At 38.1% G+C, this 25,174-nt stretch overlaps 2 protein-coding genes across 3 annotated transcripts in view; one reads left to right on the plus strand and one right to left on the minus strand.

The window, feature by feature from the left end:
- The window catches only part of NDUFA5 (NADH:ubiquinone oxidoreductase subunit A5), an 85,839-nt gene extending 67,557 nt beyond the window's left edge, over nucleotides 1-18,282 (minus strand). Inside the window, exon 1 of one of the 2 annotated variants that reach the window (XM_063708028.1) lies at nucleotides 18,249-18,282. In XM_063708028.1, coding sequence (XP_063564098.1) covers nucleotides 18,249-18,267 — 19 coding nt within the window. In that variant the 5' untranslated portion in view covers nucleotides 18,268-18,282. Of the gene's footprint in view, nucleotides 1-17,753; nucleotides 17,834-18,248 lie in introns of those variants that run through there. The other variant, XM_031012625.3, reaches the window with a different exon arrangement.
- The window catches only part of ASB15 (ankyrin repeat and SOCS box containing 15), a 35,146-nt gene that overhangs the window by 2,181 nt on the left and 7,791 nt on the right, over nucleotides 1-25,174 (plus strand). Inside the window, exons 2-9 of the mRNA XM_055347348.2 lie at nucleotides 8,282-8,390; nucleotides 10,008-10,060; nucleotides 10,151-10,282; nucleotides 11,365-11,523; nucleotides 18,275-18,520; nucleotides 20,851-21,022; nucleotides 22,603-23,173; nucleotides 23,707-23,860. Of these exons, the coding sequence (XP_055203323.1) occupies nucleotides 8,284-8,390; nucleotides 10,008-10,060; nucleotides 10,151-10,282; nucleotides 11,365-11,523; nucleotides 18,275-18,520; nucleotides 20,851-21,022; nucleotides 22,603-23,173; nucleotides 23,707-23,860 (1,594 nt within the window). The 5' untranslated portion in view covers nucleotides 8,282-8,283. The remainder of the gene's footprint in view (nucleotides 1-8,281; nucleotides 8,391-10,007; nucleotides 10,061-10,150; nucleotides 10,283-11,364; nucleotides 11,524-18,274; nucleotides 18,521-20,850; nucleotides 21,023-22,602; nucleotides 23,174-23,706; nucleotides 23,861-25,174) is intronic.

Raw genomic sequence — 25,174 nt, forward strand, 5'->3', positions numbered from 1 at the left:
AACTTAGGTAATGAAGCCACTGCTTGGACGATTCAGATAAATGAATTGCTCTTTCAAATTTCTGCTCCTTCCCACACCAAGAAACTCTCTTCACCAAGTTCTACCTGCTTTCCTGTACATTTGGGCAATCTTCTCTCTTCTCGAGGTCACCAAGGTTCCTGGCCTGCTCAGTCCTAAGAGGTAGATGCTAAGCTAATTTTCCTGAGAGGGCTTTGTAAGCTTTGCCTCTGTAAAGTCCACCTTAGTTCAATTTTCTTGTTGTTACTGGTGGTGAAAACTCTTAAAATCTACACCCTTAGCAAATTTCAAGTATACAATACAATATTGTTAACTACAGTTACATTGTTGTACATTAGATTTCCAGAATTTATTCATCCTGCTTAACTGAAATTTGTACCCCTTGGCCAGCACCTCCTAGCCCCAGGCAACCAACATTCTACTCTTTTTTCTATGACTTCAACTTTTTAGATTCCACAGATAAATATCACAATATTTCTCTCCGTACCTGGCTTGTTTCATTTAGCATAATGTCCTCTAGGTTGATCCATGTTGTCACAAATGGCAAGATTCTCTTCTTTTTTAAGGTTAATAGTCCGTTGTAAACACACAGCACATTTTCTTCATTTATTCATCTGTCAATGGACATTTAGGTTGTTCCTATATCTTGGCTGCTGTAAATACTGCTGCAACTAACATGGAAGTGCAGATATCTCTCTGAGATAGTGATTTCAATTCCTTTGGATATATACACACAGAAGTGAGATTGCTGGATCATAAGGTAGTTCTATTTTTAAATTTTTGAGAAAACTTTGTACTGTTTTTTAAAATAGCTATACCCCCAAAAAAGATAAGCTATGTGCCAGAATGGATAGTTTACTTAGCTTGATAGTGGTGAATATTTCACAATGTATACATATGTCGAATTATCAAGTTGTACACGGTGAATACATATAATTTTAAATTGTCAACTATACTTCAATAAAGTTGGGGGAAAAATCCATCATAGTTCCTTAAAAGTGGTTACTCATATCTGGTTAAATAAACATCATACTTAAACTGACACTTTACATATAATGTTAAATATTCTTCAAGTATATGAATTTTAATAACTGTGTAGTATTCCATTTTTATGTGTACAATAATGTCTTATACAAATTTCCTATTTTGGGACATTTATGTTGTTTCTAATGTTTTGGCAATTTAAACACAGCTGAGATAAACATTCTAACATGCACATCTTTTTTTACATCTCTGATTATTTCTTTTATTTATTTACTTATTTAGTTTTTGAGACAGAGTCTTGTTTTATCACCCAAACCGGAGTGGAGTGGCATGAACATGGCTCACTGCAGCCTCAACCTTCTAGGCTCAAGCAATCCTCCCACCTCAGCCCCCCAAGTAGCTGATACTACAGGTGCCTACCACCACATCCAATTAATTTTTGTATTTTTTGTAGAGATGAGGTTTCACCATGTTGCCCAGGCTGGTCTCAAACTCCTGAGCTCAGGCAATCCACCTATCTCAGCCTCCCAAAGTCCTCGGATTACAGGCATGAGCCACCAGGCCCGGCCTTCTTCCTAGATGTAGAATTACAGAAGAAGGACAGGGCTTTTAAAAATCATTATATCACATTAGCTTGTGATCAGGGCACGTCTACTAATAAGTTGTCTTTTCATGGGCTTATCTTCCTTTAACTCTTTGCTATTCTGTAAGTTTATATTCCCCTAGAAACCTGTGAGTTTGTGAGTCTAAAGCTCCTTCCTAAACTGTTATTAGTGTAGTCCTCAAAAGCTAACATGCATCTTCCCACATTTCTGTTATAATTAAATTTGACTTGGAAATCAATAGTAAAGAGTAAAACTTTCTTTTTTCTCTATTTTTTCTTGTTCTTATTTTATTTTTTTATCTAGTCCTCATACTAATTTCATTAAAATTTTTTACTTTTGTAATATGAAACTAGAGATAAACAAAACTACTAAACAGGTTCTATCGTTAGTATATTTGCATAGAAATTAAGCATCAATCAGTGAAGCCCCAAAATTTCAAGAGAATTCAGCAAAAATATACCTGTGACCTATAAAGGAAACACAAGGCTAATTTTAAGAGTTGGGTGTATTTAATTATTCATTCATTTAGTAAATACTGAGTTTTTATCCCGTGCCAGATATCACGTTTAGTTTCTACAGATCATTTTGCCTTTTATATCTTTTTCTAAAATGTTGAGTTGTGTTTCTTTCAAGTAACATAAAAGTAGCATTTGTTTTTTGGACTAAGATTGTTTGTGTGTGTGCATGTTTTCAAGGTATCAGAAGAACATACTTTGCTGTTAAGAAAGATGCTATTTAAACTGATTTAGTTCTCCCCATCATGCTTAGGATTTCTCTTCAGTAGAAAAGGCAAATACCATAAAGAAGGAATCACTGTAACTTATTGCTTGTAAGTAAAAGTTACCTGTGACTGTGGGGTAAAACCCAATTCTGACAGAGTTACACTTCTATCTGAAATTTTTGGGGAACTAGTTGATTCTGTTGTTTAAATCATCCTAACGAATCCATTCATGTGATTTGCCACTTTGTGCTATGCAATTCTTTAAAAATAAGCATTCAGCCACCAAATAAAAAGCAAAGTTATAACAGAATTGTATTTATATTGATTTCTCTACATCTTTAAAAGTATGCATACAAATGATCAAAGTGCATAAAAATGAGAATTAGTATTGTTTGGTATATAACAACTGTATTTTTTTTACCGTACCAAAAAAAAAAAAAAAAAAAGAAAATGTCTTTTAACTCTTGCCCTTCCTCTGATAGAATAAATCCTGATGATTCTCTCAGGGACCTCTAGTAGATGAGCTCAACACTCGAGAATCATTGCAGCTTCAAGGTAAAAGAAAAATTCCCAGGGAATCAGTGTCCCCCATTCCACACAGCTGAAACCTGCATCTCCCTCAGAACCCCAGGGTTTCTATTTGGGCTGGCCTTGGATAAAATTGTAAAGAAAACCAAATTGTATTCTATTGACCCTTTTGCTGTCCCTTCGTGTCACTTCCCACTAGATCCTAGCCTTAAACTTTCTGCCATCTTCCCAGCCTCATGGTACTCCAGTAACTATCCCAAGACATCTTGGTTCTAAACTAGGGGCCAGTATGTTGCTATCTAAATTTTAAAAGGAACACTGGAAGATGGAACAATAAGCCCTAAAGGACAGAATCTCTTGCTGATGCAATAGAATGACACTGATGTGACAGGTGCTGGGGGCAGTGTGTTATTTATAGACACAGAGCCCTTCCTTGCACCATGGAAGCAACTGTCCACTCTGCTTACTCTCAAGGCCAGCCTTGTTTAGGACTCATAGAGATGGTTTCGATTTGGTATGCTCAAGACAGAGTGTGAGGGTAGGTGGAGAAAACAGATCTGCATGTAAGCAGGAGTAAACCAACTAAACGATACATGAGGAATAAAGTTGTATTCGTCCTTTTTCAGGGAAAGGGAGAACCTTGGTTCCGTGCTGTGGGAGCTACTGTATTTCAAAGGAAGCTCTGACAGGTGTCAAAAATTTATCAGCTGCCTTTACAGGAAGGCATTAGCTCAGATCATGGTTTGGAGGCAGTTTAGGAAAACCGATGCAAAAAGGTGTTATATACTCATGTTCACTCCTGCATCATATCTTGCAACATTACCAACCTCCTCACCATTTCAGTCAGGCACCAACTGGTATGTTGATCCTGTTGTTTGGACCATGATGTTTAGACTCCAAGGCAAAAAGTACAGAATGAAGGCAAGCTTAGGAACCTCAGACCACCCTAAGTAACATAAAGCCTTATTGCATGGAGCCAAAGAAAAAGATTTATGTGTCCCTGGAAGCTATTTTTTATTTTTGGAAGTGATTGTCATCAAAAGCTGGCTGTTAAAAGCAAGATCACAGTGTTTTCTTTTAAAGGCAACAGACTGTGAGATATTTTCCTCTAACTTCTGAAAGACCTTAAAAGTAAAGGTATTTCCTGCTCGGTCCAGACTCTACTTATTAGCTCTGGGACATTTGGTGGGTCATTTAACCTCTTGAATCTATAATACCTACAATATAGAATTGGAATGAGAATTTAAAACAAGGTAATGTATGCAAAATGCTTTGCACAGTGCTTGAAACAAAGCAAGCACTTGATAATTTATGGTTATTATTACTATTGCCAAATGTATCAAAAAATTTACATGATCACCAAAGTTCCCTTTTCTCACTATCTGAATTAAGGATTTAACATAGCCTATCTGTAAAATAAACTAAAACTTATTGATATCTGAGGAATATATTTGGCATTTAGCATTTAGGACCCTTAATTCAGTGGTTTTTTACCAGGACAACAGGAAAAAACCTCTGAGATTCCATAAGTTCCCTAAAATTGCATGCAAAATTTTGAGTGGACATGTGTCCCTCTGGAGGGAGAATCCATAGCTTTCATCAAATGTTTTCATGACCCTAAGCAAGGTTAACCAGTGCTTTAAATGAAGAGGCTGATTGTACAATATGATTGCATCAGTTACTTTGTAAATCAGCTACTTATGGAGAACAAATGATTTATCTTGTGGTCTTCTCTAGAACAAGATTGAATGTTAAATGGCAAATTATTATTAAGAGTCAGTTTCTCTAGGCCAGGCATGGTGGCTCATGCCTGTAATCCTAGCACATTGGTGGGGCCCATCTCTACTAAAAATACAAAAATTAGCCAGGCATGGTGGCCGGTGCCTATAATCCCAGCTAGTCGGGAGGCTAAGGCAGGAGAATCACTTGAACCCAGCAGGGGGGTGGTTGCAGTGAGCCAGGATTGTGCCCTTTCACTCCAGCCTGGGCAAAAGAGCAAAACTCCATCTCACAAAAAAAAAAAAAAAAAAAGAAGAGTCAATTTTCTCTAGACTGAGAAGTGGGATACCCATACATATACCTTAAAGATGTCAAAATATTGTCTGGCCTTTCCTCATGCTTCTGAGTAGTGCTTTATAGAAATAATTTCCCATAGACTGTTGCTGGCCCTCAGGTGGGATTTAGTCCTAGCCACTCAAGGAGGTTTAGATAAATAATTTTTTTTTTTTTTTTTTTGAGACGGAGTCTCACTCTGTCGCCCAGGCTGGGGTGCAGTGGCGCGATCTCGGCTCACTGCAAGCTCTGCCTCCTGGGTTCACGCCATTCTCCTGCCTCAGTCTCCCGAGTAGCTGGGACTACAGGTGCCCACCACCATGCCTGACTAATTTTTTTTTGTATTTTTTTTAGTAGAGACGGGGTTTCACCGTGTTAGCCAGGATGGTCTCAATCTCCTGACCTCGTGACCCACCCGCCTTGGCCTCCCAAAGTACTGGGATTACAGGCGTGAGCCACCGTGCCCGGCCAGTTACTCTTATTTATGAGATAGCACAGGCTCCATAGAGAACTGAACTGGTCTTAGATAAATAAGTTACTCTTATTTATCTAAAGGATAAATTTATGTGAGGTTTAGATAAATAAGTTACTCTCCTCTTGCCTTTATCATTGTGCCTTGACGTCTTTAAGTCCATTCCAGTAATGCTCCTTTGACTGACTCTCTGGCACCTTAGTACACCTGCATGCAGATCTTCACTTCATCTCAAGCTTTCAGGAAAAGGCTGGAGACACCTGTGCTAGATTGGAGTTGTTCTGCATAGAAAGTGTTCAAATCATTTTCACCCTACTGTCATTAGAGATACCAAACAGGAAGCTAGGGAACTTCCTTTGTGATAGTAGGAAAAAAAAAAGAAAAGTTAAAATAAAATACTTTCCACAGACCAGCTCAGTTCTTTATGGAGCCTGTGCTCTCTCATACACTGAAAGCCCAAATTTCAAACAGGGTTAGATTTAAGCTGGTGATTTAAATAGGTGAAAGGCTCTGTATCCTATTACTAATCCCAGAGCCATACAATCCCCCCTATCACCCCAGTAATATCACTGAGAAAGTCACCAGGCGAGGCCACAGGTTGAACTTTGTCATCTACTGGTGCTGGCCAACAGATTCAGTACTTGTCTGCTAGTAATGAGTCAACAACTTTTGTTCCAGGGACCACTGACAGCAGCTGTTTGCAATAGTTGACAAGGAGAAGGAATAGAGGGAAAAGATAGAGAAAAGAAAAGAGATTTTGTTTCCTCTCAGAAAACCAATGGTCCAAGTGAAAACACAAACACAAGTATGTAAATAACCTGTAAAGCAAATACAGAATGAATGAGTATAAACCCAGACATTGGAAAAAATATTACATAAGAGGAGATATTCACAGATTAAGATGGCTGGAGAGGAAATGAAGAATTATACCGAGAGTTTATATAGGAGGAATGTCTTGTGCCAGCCTTGACACAGTGCGAGCCGTGGATGGGGATCAGCTGGAGGGCCTCGTGAATAAAGAGAAATATTATGTAAAAGAACAGAAGAGAGACAAATGAAGCTAAGCACAGAGTGAACAATCAAATTTGTTTAGTTGGAAAAAAAAGAAACTCCATATCCAAAGGAAATGGTCAGTTCTAAGAACAAAGAAGAGCCTGAATTATATTTCAATGCTCACTTATTAATTCATTCATCATTTATTCAACACATAGAGAGCACAAACCAGGAGATGATGCTTCTCTTGGCACTGAGATCACAGACTAATTCCCTGCTTTTACTGAGTTACATTCTAAGGAGAGGAGACACACAATGAGCCAATAAACAATAAATTAAAAAGCAAAATACCATTTACATCTATGTGGTGAATAAGATCTCTAGGGTGCCTTTTGAGGAGACTGAGATACCACAGTGTGAGGGAACATGCTTGGTGGAGCATGGTGACTATCTCGTGTGTGGTCTCTGAACATTAGCACCATTCTATACCTTGTGTTCTGAGGTGATATTAAGGCCACTGCTATAGAACAATGAGCAATTAATCATAATATTGCCATTGAGTTCATGCACAGTCTGTCCACAGGTTAGAGACCTTGGATGTTAGCAGGTATAGAGTTTGAAATTATCCAACCTTGAGGAAGAATGAGAAGAGGTAAAGCATGTGTCAACTGTGTTTTGGAAATTACCTGCAGAGCACTCTTTTGTTTTTCTCTCATTCAGAAGACATACTATAAAGTAAAATTTCATATAGAGACTATAAAAGGCTTGAAAAGTACCATCAATCAAAGATAATTTCATATTAGCCAGTCAACTCAGCTATAGAAATTTTATTCTATATTTACTAAATGTCCTCTCTAAGTAAAATAAAGCAATTGATTCAATAGTAAAGAGTAAAATAATAAATTCATTCTCCTAATTTGATATTTGGGATAAATAAGCAAATGAAGACTAATCTACATTTTTCTGTATTATCTTCAGGGAGATGGGCCAGTCAAGAGCAGTGGCTTGTAATAGAACTGTGTAAGGGAGTGAATGGGGACTCTATAGGAGGGCTGGTTTCCAGTCTATGGATGAAGTTAAAATGGTCCTTATCACAATGTTCAAATGATGCTCTGAGACCAGTCAGACTTTGAAGCTGACCATTGCTGGTTTGTGAAGAATGTAAAAGGGACCAGGCATGGTGGCTCACACCTGTAAACCCCAGCACTTTGGGAGGCTGAGGTGGGCAGATCACAAGGTCAGGAGTTTGAGACCAGCCTGGCCAACATGGTGAAACTCTGTCTCTACTAAAAAAACATGAAAATTAGCCAGACATGGTGGTGTGCACCTGTAATCCAAGCTACTCGGGAGGCTGAGGAGGGAGAATTGCTTGAATCCAGGAGGCGGAGGTTGCAGTAAGCCGAGATCACGCCACTGTACTCCAGCCCGAGCGACAGAGCAAGACTCCATCTCCAAAAAAAAAAAAGGAATGTAACAGGATGACTGTTCTCCATTACAGCCGTTATCCATCTTATCCTCATTGGATCAATTTTTAAGCTTTTAATATGTTATGTACACACTCTCCAAGAAAACTGATGGACCAAAATTGGCATCAATCAGAAGCTCAGGAAAAAGTGAATTCTTATAAGCCCAACTGCAGTCATTACTGAAAAAAAAAAAGTCAAAAGTTAGAAAGTGCAAATGCTCAAAGGGCAGGTCATTAAAGGTTTCAACAGTTAGACCATTTAAGTTAATAAAATGGACCTGACATGTAATGTGGATTAAAATGTTACCCACATTTTTATTTGTTAACTAGGGAAAGGAAAACGCATTTTAGTTTTTCACTATGCATTTTTCATGTTTACTCTATGTACTGTTTCGGGCCATTTGTTGATAATAAGAACTTGTCTCCTTCAAAATTATATGCAGGAATGGATACTAATGATGACCCTGATGAAGACCATCTTACAAGTTATGATATTCAGCTAAGTATTCAAGAATCCATTGAAGCCAGCAAGACTGCACTTTGTCCTGAAAGGTAGTATTCAAACCAACTATCCTCGGCAAAATTTCTTTATGGCATTCATTTTGTTGTAAGATAAAATGAATACCGTTTCCTAATTCCTCCTCTAGGAAAATTGACCTTTCCTTTCTGATAGGGAATCTAACAGCTTTCCAAGGGCCACTGTTCATAAGTTTTAGCAATCTGATCTTCCACAAATCCTCACCTCATGTGGAAAATGGGAAAAACCCTATGTGGAAAATTCCTAGATGAATTTGGTTGTATAGAATTGCCTATTTTCTAAATTAATATAGATTTAAAAAGGGCAATGAGTAATTTGAACATATTTGCAAGTACAGTTTATACAACAAATACACAGACAGGTTGGTATACAGAGGTCTGTACACTCTAGAGCTCATTCTGCTACTGATACAGCTAACCCTTTATAGGTAACATATTCCATTGTTGTATGTTTAAAATATGAAGAATAATGCTAAGCCATGTAGCCCATTAGTTAATGAATGAGTGAAGAGTTGTGGGCTTTTATTTTATACGACAAAGTAATATACAAACTACCACCTATTTGATTATCTACTACCCAAATGACAAGAATTAATAAATTAAAATATACCTAAAAGTGATGTATTATGTAGGTAGGATTTATTGAGTCTAAAACTGCAAAAGTAAATTTCTTTCTTAAAAAAACACATTATACGTCTGACAGAAATAAACTAGCTTACCTTTACTTTTTGTTACAGTGTTTAAAATCTTGTATTCTGGAATTTAGTAGTACTTTTGAAGAGATCCAGTGTTTAAAAATTGTTGCTTTTGAGCTTTGAAAAAATAGACGTAGTACACTGAAATTTCTGGTTTGGAATTTCTCCCTTATCTCCAACAAGCTTTAGAACTTCAGAGCTTCCTGGAAGGCATTCACAACCCTGGTATGCTAGCAGATGTTTCTGCTTAACAGAGTTAAGTAAATTTGTTATGGAATTCCTTCTTTCCATTTAACAAACACACACACCAGAAAACCTCCATGAGGGTTTAAATCATGACCTGCTGGGCCAGTGATTGGGAGTTTGTTCAGTAAATGCCCTGCCTATTTTCACTTGTGGAACAGTTGATTTAAAACTCGCATATGTAGTTTAGACCATAAGCTCCCAAGTAAGTATCTTATTAGCAATTATTAAGTTCAAAGCAGAAAACATTTTTTGAGCACAGAGTGTTTAAAATTAGAAAAACCTAGAGATCTTTCTATTAATTCCATCATTTTGCAGATGAAGAACCCACATCCAGAAAGGCTAATTGGCCTCCCCAGAATCACAAAATCAGGCTAGGAATTGAACCTAGCTCCTCTGAATCTGACTCCAATTGTTTACTCCTTTTTTATTGCTTTGAGATATCTCAGAGATAGCATTGTAATCTTCTATTTTGCCATCTTCACTAATATTCTTAGATCAATGCATCATAAATATGCTCTGTGTCTGACTCCCATACATTTACTTTTTAAGGAGATAAAATCAATTGTATGCATCTCCTTTGGATCTTGATTATCAAAATTAATTTTAAAAATGCAATATACATTAAAATGTTTGGTTCCTTGAACTATATCACTAGTATCTAGTATAAATATGATTTTTCTTTATCTCATAGATTTGTACCCCTAAGTGCTCAAAACAGAAAACTTGTGGAGGCCATAAAACAAGGTAAATGGGTGTACTATCTACAGTGGGATGGACTGGAGATTCCACCTTGCAAAAGCAGAGATTAGTCATCAGTCCATGTGTTTAATTTAGGTCACATTCTTGAGCTCCAGGAGTATGTAAAATATAAATATGCAATGGATGAAGCTGATGAAAAAGGATGGTTTCCATTGCATGAAGCTGTTGTTCAACCCATTCAACAAATACTTGAGATTGTTCTGGATGGTAAGAGAACATAAAACATGTTTGACCAAGCCAGAGCAAGAATGTTGATATGTTGATGTTATAAGTGTTTTCAGTGAACATAACTAGCAGAAAGAAAAGGCAGATTAAAATATTATTTGGAATTTGAAAAAGGCAGCACCCATGTTTTAAACTCAGAGTACAAAAATTAGGAATTTTTTTGACATTGGGGGTTTACCTTTTGCATCCTTTTACCTATGAATGAGACACAGGTTGGTGGAAAGGTGTGGTTATCACATAAAAGTGATAAAAGTTTCTATATATCATGAATTAATTGAGTCATATATAACACTCTTTTCTTTTGGAAGTCAATTTTAAATTTTTCATTTTGAACTATCTCTTGAGTTAACAGTTTCCAAAAGATTCTTATATAGTACAACAGGGAGTACTGACAATATTGGTCTTTACATTACATTGATTTTTTTCATAATGTAAGCATTAAAAATATTATGGCAAATCAAGCCACTGTTAAATATTAACAGTAACTTTTATGTTCTAATACAGTGTTTTCACATCTCAGCATCCTACAGAACACTTTTGAGAGTGCCCTATCGTTCAGCTTCCACTGTTGCATGACAGCTCTATGTTCTGGGAGATACATACTTGATTATAAGCCAGCCATCTAGAAAACTAGACAGCCAGACAGACAGATATAGATGATGTTAAGGATCATTTTGACACAGTGATACCTACATTCAAGTACATTCTCCATTCCCACATTCACAGATTTCATTTCACAAAAAACAATTTCAGTTACAATATAAATTATAATACAAAGGATTGAAACATTGTTTTGTAATGTATCAAGAAATGAGACTTAGCACGTCATTTTCAAAAAAGCAGCTAGAAACAGATTTTGGTTTTCTAGCTGTCAATTTGATTAGCAAGTCCATGTGCATCTACTTTATCCTCACCGTCATTTGGTAAACTTTTGTCAAAGTCCTTTCATTTTCATCAATTGACTTTGTTCAATCCGATGTATATAATATTGGATTGCTCTGATTTGTGTAATATCCTATAAGTGAGTATTTTCAACTTTTCAACATAATGCTTTCATGTCACAGCATCCTATAAGACACTCTGGGAATTCAAGACCTCTGATGGAGAAACACCCTTGACTTTGGCAGTCAAAGCTGGTCTGGTGGAAAATGTAAGAACTTTATTAGAAAAGGGAGTGTGGCCCAACACAAAAAATGACAAAGGAGAGACCCCCCTTCTGATTGGTAAATGACCTTTTTTTCTAGAACTTTTATAGTTTGAAACAAATAATAAGTATTTATTGGAAACCACTGTATAATGGCTAAAATTGTGATCTCAGTTCCTTCCATTCCCTGAGCTACTTGCCTAACCCCCATGTCTTCTGTCCTGTGATTTTGTTTTCCTATCCCACAAGGATGTCAAATATGAAAGATGGCTACATCCTTCAGTATCCAGTTGTAGAGACTGCAACTAACCAGGAGGGATCTGAATTAGTTTTTTGAAGCCAGAGATAGCAATTTTAAAGGAATATTCTCTAGGTAGGATCCAGTTGTAAGGAGGGTTGCATGTGCCACATGTAGCCAGAAGCAAGAGGTGGAAAGGGATTCCAAAGGGAGACATCAAGTTCACATCAGACTGATCAGGTGAACCTGGAAGGAAGGGAGGCCAGCAGATTCTGAGCACACAGATGCAGAGCATGGCACCTATGAGGGGTACGCTGTGACACAAGGGAAGAATGGGAAATCTGAAGGTGACATTTACCAGCTCTGTCTTGTATATCCTGCTATTTGCTGAACAATAAGAATTGGCAAGTCTGTTTGTGAAAGCAGAGAGTGATAAGATTAACTCCAAATGACCCAGAGATAATATTTCCTTTCTCTTAGGGACACAGGGTGGTGGAGTAAGAATTTGGTGTTGGCACGTGAGATCACTGGGTTTAAATCTTAGCTGTGAATTGCAATCATGGGCCTCAGTTTTCTCAAGTATAAAATGGAAATACAACACCTACCATGCAGAATTGTGAGGAAAATTAGAGAAAAAATATATAAAAGCTCTCACATTAATAGATGCTCAAGAGGGAAGAGCCATTATGAAGTTGTCTGTGTGGCGGGAGGAGGAGAGGGAAGAGGAGCCGGAGCAGGAGGAGAGGGAGGAAAGGACGTAAGATTATTTACCAGCAATCACAGAGGAAGACGTTAAAGGTCATAGCTAGTTAAGAACCATCACAGCTCCTGTTCACAGAGGAATCACTTAAAAAAAATTTTAAACAACCTGAATATTAAGAAAACCTGAATATTGTTAAGCAAACTTGGATAAATCATGAACATCAGTAAAATATTTGTATTTGATGGCATTGATTCAACAATATCAATGCAAAAAACATGTATTAAGAAGTCACACTGGCAAGGCGCGGTGGCTCATGCCTGTAATCCCAGCACTTTGGGAGGCCAAGGTGGGCGAATCACAAGGTCAGGAGTTCAAGACCAGCCTGGCCAGCATGGTGAAACCCCATCTCTACTAAAAATACAAAAATTAGCTGGGCTTCGTGGCAGGCACCTGTAATCCCAGCTACTCGGGAGGCTGAGGCAGGAGAATCGCTTGAACCTGGGAGGTGGAGGTTGCAGTGAGCCGAGATCTCACCACTGTACTCCAGCCCAGACGACAGAGAGGGACACAGTCTCAAAAAAAAAAAAAAAAAAAAAAAAAAAAGAAGTCACATTAAGCCAGACACTGTCCTGGGTAGTGTGGATATAAAGATGAATGGACTAATCTTCCTCCTTTCAGAGTCTAGGAGGAGAATTAGATGTGATTTAAATGGAAATTTAGTGTTATAAGTGCTATAATAAAGTATATATTTAAATTAAATTAGGAGAATAAAAAAGCAGTAAATCTGTAAAGACTTCAAAGAGCCTTGCTCTTGGGGATTGCCTTGAGGGTTGTATAGGGGAACGGCAGGTGTTCTGCCCCGATACAGTTTGCTCAGTGAAGAGGGTCTCCACGGCACGGTGTCATTTTGGCCTGGTTCCTTCTTGCCTACTCTTTTTTTTGAGGCAGAGTCTCGCTCTGTTGCCCAGGCTGGAGTGCAGTAGCGCAATCTCGGCTCACTGCAAGCTCCGCCTCCCAGGTTCAAGCCATTCTGCTGCCTCAGCCTCCCGAGTAGCTGGGACTACAGGCGCCCGCCACCACGCCCAGCTAATGTTTTGTATTTTTAGTAGAGATGGGGTTTCACCGTGTTAGCCAGGATGGTCTCGATCTCCTGACCTCGTGATCAGCCCACCTCAGCCTCCCAAAGTGCTGGGATTACAGGCGTGAGCCACCTCTCCTGGCCCCTTCTTGCCTGCTCTTGCCCCATGTCAGAACTTTCAGCCTTCACAAATTCAGATAAGATGGGAAAAACAATCTAATCCATATAGTTAGAATACAGACAAAGCTTCTGTAACAAAAAACAAAAATGCATCCACAAAGCAAACAAATAAACAAGAATGACTTAAAGAGAAAGAAGTCATTTCTCTCTCACACATTGCAGAATGGCCCAGGGTTGTGAGGGTGGCTGTATCAACATTACAGTGTGTTTCCAAAGTTGCTCCCAATGTCGCCATTTTCCAGGCAGCAGGAAGGACTAAAGAGGAAGCCCTAGGCAAGCATCTTCAATTTAAAAAGATGACCGGGACAGTGCACATGGCCCTTCCACTCATGTCCCATTAGTTCAGATTTTGTCACAATGCCACCACACCTTGGGGCAAGGGAGGCCAGGACATTTATTGTCTACCTGGATGGTCTGTGGCCAGCTAAATACTTGGGGCTTCTGTGGCTAGAAGGAAAAGGGGAAGCATAAATACTGAGAAACCAATCATAGTCTCTGCATACATTTTAATCTGCCTTTAAATCACAGTCACGTGACTTTTCATAAATAAACCAGAACTCTTTTCCTGAGCAGGCTCTACAGACATTAAACAGAATATGTATCTGTGGGTGTTGATTCACCACTAGTAATGTGACACATATACATACATATATATATATATATTTTTTTTTTTTTTTTTTTGAGACAGAGTCTCGCTCTGTCGCCCAGGCTGGAGTGCAGTGGCTCGATCTCAAAACTCTGCCTCCCGGGTTCACACCATTCTCCTGCCTCAGCCTCCTGAGTAGCTGGGACTACAGGCACCCACCACCATGCCTGGCTAATTTTTTGTATTTTTAGTAGAGACAGGGTTTCACCATGTTAGCTAGGATGGTCTCGATCTCCTGACCTTGTGATCCGCCCTCCTCGGCCTCCCAAAATGCTGGGAGTACAGGCGTGAGCCACTGTGCCTGGCCCGTGACCTATATTATTTTTTAAAGGCCAGAATATGCCACAGGAGTGCTTGCAACAATACCTGTGTTGTTTCTATAGATCACCTTAAATTTCTGCACAAAAAGGACACACTTCCAGAATTGTATACTGCTTCACTTTGCAAATACAGAATTATTCTCTACTTGCTAGTTTCAATCCACTTGTTTCTTAAAGGACAACTAAGCCGTGATGATCACTCCTTGTTTTCTTTTGGCCTCATTTAAATTTTTCTTTAATGCTTAAGGCCTACAACAGAGCAGTAAACATTTACGTGCATTTCAAAGTTCCATGTTGGTTTCATTCTCTATGCTAGCAATATCTAAAGTGTAGGAAAGGAACTCTATCACTGAGTTATCAGAGTTGAAATAGAATTAATATTAGGAAATAATACATTTTAAAAACTAAGTGGTAAGGTCGAGAGAGGACTAAAGTCTCCATGAAGTTAATATCCTGGAGGTGCTCAGGTACATCCTCATCAGCCACACATCTGGGGAAGAGGGACTTTTCCTGGGTTACCTTAATCAGCACCTTTGTTGTGGAACCCATGCCAAGTCTTCTTAGGTTTTATAGAAAAATGGATTATTCATGGCACTTCCTCAGTTTGTTCTTGAATCTATGGTCTTCTTTGAGATTTGCTATTCAGAATCCCTTAACTTGTAGAGGAAAGATAAGAGGGAAAAAAGTATTTCTTCTTTTTGTCTGTACAATGCCATGTTAATTTTTCTTATCCTAATGGCATCATCCTTATCTCTATTTATGAGATATCCTTAGAGGGCCAAGAAAAAAATCACTTTTGGTCCCTCTGGGACCCTTATTCCCTATCAGCCATCTGGCCCTTCCTTATTTAAGGTACTTTGATGTATTATAGTCATAGAGTTTCTTGCTGAGTGGTAGATATCTGATTTGTGATGATCTGACACTTACTAAAGGTTTTTGCCCTTGGACTCCTTCTCTGCCCACTCCCCTGGAGTTGGTGTCACCTTTCCCTAGTTGGATAGGCACAAGCTGATCCTGGCCAGTGGAGCCCAGAGTAAGAAGGACGCTCAGGGACCGTCTGGCATGACGCTTCAGTCCCACTGCCCTCCATTCCTGATGGCCTTACCCCATTCACAGATCAGTTCATTTTGCTTCAGACATTTTCTTTCTCACAAATCAATACACATCTTCTTTACTCCATTTCCGCTTTTAATCCAGCAGTCCTTGTCAAGATAATCAAGATAACCCTTGCCTATCATCTATGCAAAATTCTTAATCTAATTCCCTAAACTCTTCAACTTAAAGTCAGTTTTAAGCATTACTATTGAAGCTATACATTTTAAAAATTAATAAATAATTTGAACATTTCTGAAAAAATTCTAAAGAATTCTAAATTTTAGAATTTTAAGTTCTAGAGAAAAAAATTTATATACAATATGTAAACATATATATATATCCACATGTAAAACAAGACATTTTTAAATTATTTTACTTAATCATTTATGTTACACCAATACTGTGCTTTATGAGTTTTCATTATTTCAGTCATTTATTGGTTAAGAATGTCTTCATGAGTTAGCTTGGAAGAGATTTCCTACCATTTGCATTATTATTTCTATGGGAAATACATTCTTGATTTCAAAAAATTAAATTGGAAGTGAAGTTTTGATTTTTTAAAAACTATCTTAAGTTGAAGATGGCCCATTTATGCAGTTATTTTCATGAAGAGAAACTATTTTAATCAATATGTTTTCTGAGTCAGACAAAAGGTAAAAAGATTATGAGGGAAGAGGCTCATTATTTTAATACATTTTTTCTCTAATTATAAAAACTGCCGTCAGAGCAAGAAGATCCATGAGGACACGTTTCTCTTAGTTTGTTTAGCTTACTTGATGTTTGCTCTGCAATAACACCAGCTAGCATGAGGTAATTCACTGTAATTAGAGCTGCCAGTGACAGTTGGGCAATTCAGAGAGAGGCATTTGTCAACAGGTTCTACTTTAGACAAGGAGAGGGAGAAAAACAGGCATCTCCTGCAGGGATGGCTTGCCTGCTCCCAAATGTAGTAGGCAAAGTTCGTCTTCATCCTCCCATTACCACATTGGGAGCTGCTTTCCTTGCCTTGGCTTTAGATCCTTTCTGCGTTCTGCCTCCTGGTTACCCCAGAATGTTCCATGTGGCCTCACATCTTCTTCTATGTTTCCCAGTACAGGCCCAGACTTTGAGTCTCTCTTTAAATAGAAGGCAGCATAGGCTTCTTCTCTAGGCCGTAAACTCTACGAGTGAGATCCAAATCTGTCTCTTCTTCCTGTTGTCCACAGTGCATAACACAGAGCCTTTAGTAGAGCTAGCCATATTAACTGAATAGGAAATGAGTGAGTGAATGAATGAATGAGTGAATGTAACTGTGTATATCTCCATTTGTAGGGGCAGCACTCATCCTAATCTGTATTTTAATAAGATTTTACTTAAAAGGAAAAAAAGTTACATTTTTAGAAGTGTATACATCTAAATGGGGACAATCTCTTAATAATCCAAAAGGGGAAAAACCTTGTAACAGTATAATTTCAGCCATTAGAGACGAGCAGAGAGGGAGAGGGACAACTGATTTGGTGAACCTCCTTAATTGTACTACATTAACGGTCACTTACTTCACTCACTGGGAACAGCTGGCCTATGTAGATTCTAAACAATCTTATTGATAATCACCCATTAAAAATGTAAGAAAGAGGGCCGGGCGTGGTAGCTCACACCTGTAATCCCAGCACTTTAGGAGGCCAAGGCGGGCAGATCACGAGGTCAGGAGTTTGAGACCAGCCTGACCAACATGGTGAAACCCTGTCTCTACTAAAAATACAAAAATTAGCCAGACTTGGTGGTATGCGCCTGTAATTCCAGCTACTCAGGAGGCTGAGGCAGGAGAATTGCTTGAACCCAGGAGGTGGAGGTTGCAGTGAGCTGAGATTGTGCCATTGCACTCCAGCCTGAGCGACGGAGCAAGACTCTGTCTCAAAAAAAAAAAAAAGAAAAGAAAAGAAGAAAGAAAGAATGGAAGGAAGGAAGAAAGACAGAAAGAGAGAAAGACAGAAAGAAAGAAAAAGAAAAAGAAAAGAAGGAAGGAAAGAAAATACATATATAAGAAAGAGAAGTTCATTCAATACTTACTGCTATCTTTTGTGGCAAGGGAAAAAAACCCTGTTTCTATAGGGGAAACCTGATGAACATGATTTACATACGAGGTTCCTGGGTCCTAGGAGTGATATAACAATAACAGTCAGTTACTGAGCTCCTGTTATATACTAGGTACTACACTGAGAATTTTACATACATTATTTAATTTGTACAACCCAACAACAAATGTTATTTCCATTTTGTTGGTGAAGAAATTAAAATTTAGAAAGAGGGCACACAGCATCCTATCCTAGTGATACGTGTTATTTTCTGTGAAACTCTTACCCCTCCTCCAGGTCTTAAAGAAAAGGTAGTGTCATCTTGTAAACTTATATTTCACAAATATAAACTTGGGTATGAGAAACAGAAGGGATATGAGAAATACATTATTTTCCTTGTAGAAAAAAAGTTACTAGCTAGTATCTATTTCAATATTAAATTCAGTAATTAGTTTAATACCACCTAAGGTATTTGTGTTAATATACTTACTGTTGTTTTTAACAATCATTTTCAAGCTGTAAAAAAGGGCTCCTATGACATGGTGTCGACTCTGATCAAACACAACACTAGCCTAGACCAGCCCTGTGTCAAGCGATGGTCAGCAATGCATGAAGCAGCCAAGCAAGGCCGAAAAGATACCGTAGCTCTGCTGCTGAAACATGGAGGCAATGTCCACCTGAGAGATGGATTTGGAGTCACACCACTAGGCGTCGCTGCCGAGTATGGTCACTGTGACGTGTTAGAACATCTAATCCACAAAGGTATGTGAAAAGGAGTTACACTTCCTGACTTTTGTCCTGCCTCTCGAACTCTCCTTTTCTCCATTCATCACTCTTCCTCACCTGAATGTAACTAGGGGAGCTCCTTTTCCTCTGCTGAATGGAACTTGGCATCAGGTTTTCCCACCTGGTCCCTCAGTAGACCCTTATTCTACAACTCAGCTAAGCCCTGTACATTGTGACCTACGAATTTACAAGCCCAGTCCTGATTGCTCTCTCGACAGACAGTTCAATCTGCACATAGATGGCCCATCAGGGCCTCATGCTCATCTTCTCCTTAACTGAATTCCTCCTGTTTTTCTACTCTTCTGATGTAATAATTTCTCTCAACAGGATTGAAAGATTGTGTTTATCTCTAATTCCTCCATCACCTGCTTTCCTAAATCCAATCAGTTGCAAATTCTTGCAGCGTTTCTCTTGTCCTCTCGTTGCAATCCATCTGCCATCCTGATCAGGTCCCTCAATCCTCCCTGGACCAGTGCAAATAGTTTCTAACCATTTTCTGGGTTTCTAGTCTCCCATCAGAGAATCACAGTACATACTGCAACTTGGCTTCTCTCCCTATAGGGCAGCTACAATAGTGTCAACTATCCCAAAAAAATCCCTATTGCATCATCTCAAATTGTTTTACCACGTTTATCCCTCACTGCTCCCATCTTGTATCCTACACTCCAGTCAAAATAAACTAGCAGTATTCCCAAACATACCTTGCATTCCCTCTCTCTGGGTTTGGGTCAGGTCCTTGCCTTTATCTCTTCAGCACAATTCAAAGTCAATCTCTTGAGACACCTCCTCCCTAAATCCTTTCCTAATTCTTCCCAACAGATTGTGACACTGCCCTTTCTTAAACCCTCCAGGTGTTTTATACAACTACAGAACCGTGAGTCAAGGAGACCTGACTCCTAAACTGGTTGAGCCACTACTCACTGTGAGACCCCAGCCTTCTTCCTTAAATATCTGGTCCTCAGTGTCCTCATCTGCAAATGAACTCTAGCACCGCATGATCCCCAGTGATTCCCTGTGGGAAAAAGACTAACATTTTTGAGGTGTCCCAATACAACCACGTTTAATTTTCAAATAAGCCCTGTGAAGTAAGCTGTATTAATCATTCACAGATGTGGAGATGGAGGTGCACGGAAGTAAACGGCTTGCCCCCAGCTCTCACCATAAGCAGCAGAGCCACAGTCCCCTACATCATGTCTCCTTGTCTTAATGTCAATGTCACTGGAATATCATACAGTTTGTGCTGTCTGATATTTTGTTTCATTTCCCCTCTAAGCTCCTTAGAGTAGTCACACTTATTCTTCTTAGGGTCACACACACCGATTGCACATAGAGGGCAATAAAGTACAGTTAATACTTTATTAACTGTAAGTATTTGTTAAGTTAAAATAGAGGGGGCCAGGCACCATGGCTCATGCCTGTAATCCCAGCATTTTGGAAGGCCAAGGTGGGTAGATTACTTAAGGCCTAGAGTTCAAGACCAGCCTGGCCAACATGGCGAAACCCTGTGGTGGCACATGCCTGCAATCCCAGCTACTCAGGAGACTGAGGCAGAAGAACTGCTTAAACCCAGGAGGCGGAGGCTGCAGTGAGCTGAGATCACACCACCGCACCCCAGCCTGGTTGACAGAGTGAGATTCTGTCAACATAAATAAATAAATAAATAAATAAATAAATAAATAAATAAAATAAAATAAAAAACCACTGTCTTTAAATTAAAAAGTCTAACGAGCCTTTTTCAGAAGAATTTGCCTGTCATGAAAATTGACTTAGTTTCTCTCATGATTTTTGGCTCAAAGATTTTAATAAAACAAACCATGCTGCATGCATGACTGTTTATTGAAAGTATAGAAAACATGGAGGCCCTTAATTCTATACTTTTTGAGTATTAACCAGAAAGGAACACAACATGTTTTGTGGGGTTTTTTTTGTTTGTTTGTTTCTTTGTTTTTGAGATGGAGTCTCACTCTGTTGCCCAGTCTGGAGTGCAGTGGAGTGATCTCAGCTCATGACAACCTCCACCTCCCAGGTTCAAATGTTTCTCCTGCTTCAGCCTCCTGGGTAGCTGGGACTACAGGTGCATGCCACCATGCCCAGCTAATTTTTGTATTTTTAGTAGAGACAGGGTTTCACCATGTTGGCCAGGCTGATCTTGAACTCCTGACCTCATGATCCGCCCGCCTCAGCCTCCTGAAGTGCTGGGATTACAGGTGTGAGCCACCGTGCCCAGCCCCACAACAGGCTGTTTTTAAGGGGATTGTTTAAACAATACCATCCAGTTATCATTATGCCACGTTTTATACTGCCAGGTGGTGATGTGCTTGCTTTGGCGGATGATGGGGCGTCGGTGCTGTTTGAGGCAGCAGGAGGTGGCAATCCCGACTGCATTTCCCTCCTGCTGGAATATGGAGGAAGCGGAAATGTACCTAACCGAGCAGGGCATCTTCCTATACATCGAGCTGCCTATGAGGGGCATTATCTGTGAGTGATAAATTATAGGGTAATTATTTGAGTTAAAAATGCTAATTTGTATATACAGTATAATCACAAGTCTATATGTAATACCTTTCAAAATCCAAGGAGAAATAGGCATAATTTTCAGGTTTTGATGCTCCAGATTTAGATATTTAGAACTTATTTAATTTTCCTCCTTTTGATATTCTTGTACTTCCAAAAAATGAATTTATAGTACTTTTATAATGAAAAGAATTTTCTTTTAGAAGGAATTAAGGCATAAGTGAGAATTCTGCACAAGCCACTCAAGAGTGCCTTTCTGTTTACAAATGTATTTAACAAAAGGCTACAGTTTCTAAAAATTTTGCCCTTGACAAAGGATTAAAATTTGTAGCAATACTATCAGTGTTATTCCAGTTATTTCCTAACATCTCCAGGATATTATAGTATAATGTCAAATGTATTCTTGAATAGAAAAGTTTCATTATAAGTTTATAATTTTTTATTCCATACGAACGGTTGAATAGATTCTTAAATCACAAAATGTACATAATTAACACATTGGTAGAAGTCTAGATCCCTATATTAAACTACCCACCATGAGAAGATGGTTTTAGGCAATTAAATATATTTCATAAGCTCAAAAACTTTGAAGTAATTGGACTTTATAGTTTTCAGTGGGCCATTGGCTAAGTGGCCAGTGACGCATAATTGATGCTAAGTGACATGTTGTTAGAGTTTACCTGGATTTACTCCCAGTGTTCATAAATTCACAACAGTAGATGCAAGAGATCAGGTTCTCCTTGCCTGTGACTCTCATACATGTCTAGCTGGTTAGTCAAGTGTGAAACTCACAACTATATCACATGTACTTAGAAACATAAACTGTGGCTGGTTATCTCAATTGGACTGATGCAAGGTTGATGGAATACTAAAGACTCTTCTTTTGACTAATAATTCAATTGCAAGTTATATGGAAGCAGACAGAGTGTTCATGGTCAATATTAAAAAATAGATGGCGTAGGAATCAGTGAAAGAGGAATAATTCATGAGAATTGGAAAAGGCCCAAATTCTCGTCCTGCTCTGCGTCTAACTGTATGACCTTGGACAATCTTTTTGCCTCTCTAGACTTCAGATTGTTCTTCTGTTAAATGAAGCAGTTGGACTGAATGACATCCAGGGTCACTTCCTATGACCCCATGATCCTAATGGTCAAGATTATGAAGCATTCCTCTGTGGCATTAGAAAGGCTTACTTTTCTCCTATATTTTTAAAAATAATATTCGTTGCCTGTAAATATTATATTGTTCAGAGGAGAATTGGAAGATGGGGAGTGTTCTTGAGGAACCACAATTCTAGGAAAAAATGTATAAGATGCAGTTTCCCAGGAATATTTAGAACAAAAAGCTAAATCAAAACTGAGCTACATTACACTAAACTAAATAGTTGTACCTCGGCAGACAAAGGTTAAATGTTTCAGTATAAAGTTATCTAGAGAAAATAAGGGAAACTATACAACTTGCATTCACTTATCTAGTGAGAACGGTAGTTCATTTAATTTCTTGTTTTCTTTATGGCAAGTAGATATTTGACTTTTTTCTTTTAGTGCACTGAAATATCTTATCCCAGTAACATCTAAAAATGCAATTCGGAAAAGTGGGCTAACACCAATTCACTCAGCAGCAGATGGACAAAATGCACAGTGTCTAGAACTGCTCATTGAAAATGGTTTTGATGTCAACACTCTACTTGCTGACCACATTTCCCAGAGCTATGACGATGAGAGGAAGACTGCGCTGTATTTTGCCGTTTCTAATAATGACGTTCATTGCACAGAAGTCCTTCTGGCTGCAGGTGCAGACCCAAACTTAGATCCCCTCAACTGTCTACTTGTTGCAGTGAGGGCTAATAATTATGAAATTGTCAGGCTGCTTCTCTCCCATGGAGCTAATGTCAATTGTTATTTTATGCATGTGAATGACACTCGTTTCCCCAGTGTCATTCAATATGCCCTAAACGACGAGGTAATGCTGAGGCTATTGCTGAATAATGGCTATCAAGTGGAGATGTGCTTTGACTGCATGCATGGTGACATCTTTGGAAATTCATTTGTGTGGTCAGAGATACAGGAAGAGGTGCTGCCAGGATGGACATCTTGCGTAATAAAAGATAACCCGGTGAGTTATGCCTTTTCTGCTTTATATTGAGTCATCATCCTAATTTAATACATGTTCATTCAATTAGGGATGTTATAAGAAAAGAAAAATAAACTCTAATTTTTCTATTTTTCTTGTTTTTTCAATTTTTGTTTGCAATGATACAGGGATATAAGCATAAATCTAGCCCCCCAACCTCTCCCCCAGAAATATGTTGTTTGTTTTTTCTTGACTTGAGAACTCAATGTAGAAGAATGTGAAAATGTATGTAATTAGTCACTTCTGCCTGTTTGATGGAATATTGGGGCCAGATGGAAAGAAGCATGACTTCTCCATGCTTTGCTGACTACAATCACATCAGAGCCAGGCGAGTCTTCAGGGCTGATGGTTTCACAGAGAGAAGCAAACAATTTATTTTTAATTTTTGTTCATTACAAGGAGAGATCTTTTATTTTCTGTAGTAAAACAGAGTAATTTTTCCATAACACAATTGAGTGTTTATGTATATGGCATATTAAAAATACTACTAAATTAAATTTTATCAATTCTCTCAGTTCTGTGAGTTTATTACAGTTCCTTGGATGAAGCACTTGGTAGGCAGAGTTACTCGTGTACTAATAGATTACATGGATTATGTTCCTCTGTGTGCTAAACTGAAGTCTGCACTAGAAGTACAGAGAGAATGGCCAGAAATCCGCCAAATACTAGGTAAAAACCAAAAGTTTTGCCTACAATTTTTAAATTAAGAACTTATATGGGGGAAATTTCTTAATGTCTTCTTTGATACTTTTCCTATGCTACTCTACTGTATTTCCAGAATTATCTGGGTTTTAAAATCATCCTTAACACTTCCTCTGTTGTAAGATATGTATTTTCATTTTTCTTTATATTTTCCAGCTTTGTAACTGTATAATGAGTAATACTACAGCTATATTAACGTTCTGATTACAATTCATTTTAAAAATTAACTTCTATAATATCATACAATACACAGACTGCAAGCTCCATGTGGGTAGAGATCTACTTTGTTTCTTGTTATATTTGCAAGGCTTAGCATAGTGCCTAGTAAGTAGTACATTTCAATAAATATGGAGTAAATGAATGAACAGCAGGGATTAGAATTACTCTTTTTGACATGCTTTCTCTGGGGTCTTTATTGACAAAGTCCTACCATCAAAGGTTAGTATTTGTAGACAGGCCATTTTGTCTTTTCTAGGTGAAAGTTTACCATGAAAATGAATAATACAAGTTTCAATGAAAGTACATTTTTAAATAATGCAAATACAAATAAAAACCAGAAAAATATCATAGATTTGAGATGCTTTCACTTTCAAAATATAAGTTTGGAAAAATAAACTTTCAAAACCTAGTTGGACATCAATTTCATGAAGCCTAAGGAAGCATTATAGAATTTTATATGACATTTAAATAATTTGACATTTTTAATGTACCTGAATCAGCCTTCCCCTGGAATTAGTTCTATAATAGAAGAGACTTTGCAGCAACTAAAACAGGAGTCTTGGAGAATCTGATGAGTAATATAGTATTGTTAGCCCAGAAATTGAGCTCTGGGGTCAGATAGACCTAGAATGAAATGAAATTCTGGCCTTGCCTAGGAGTAGGATTGCTAGATTATAAAATGCATATGTAATTCAGGACTGATGTTTTCATGATAAAAAGCAACAATTTATTGTTACCATTTTTGCTTCTCTAAGTGGAGGAGGATTTTTTATTTCCTATAAAAAGACCAAGATAGCCATCCTAGTTGTGTGACTTTGAGCAAGTTACTTATTCTTCTTATGCCTAGGTTTTCCCATTGCAAAGTAGATGTAAGATAGTATTAACCTCATAAAGTTGTTGTGGGAATCTAAAGAAATAATGCATATAAGGTGGTAGTGTCTAGAATACTTAAATTACTTAATAAATTTATTTAGTTTTAAAACTAAAGTATTAACATTTTTATGTTTTTACTCCATGGTAAGTTTATGTGAGGTATCTGAAATGTATATGTACAGTGTGCTA

The sequence above is a fragment of the Gorilla gorilla genome, chromosome 6 (genome assembly GCF_029281585.2).
Source record: "Gorilla gorilla gorilla isolate KB3781 chromosome 6, NHGRI_mGorGor1-v2.1_pri, whole genome shotgun sequence".
Taxonomy (NCBI): Eukaryota; Metazoa; Chordata; class Mammalia; order Primates; family Hominidae; genus Gorilla; species Gorilla gorilla.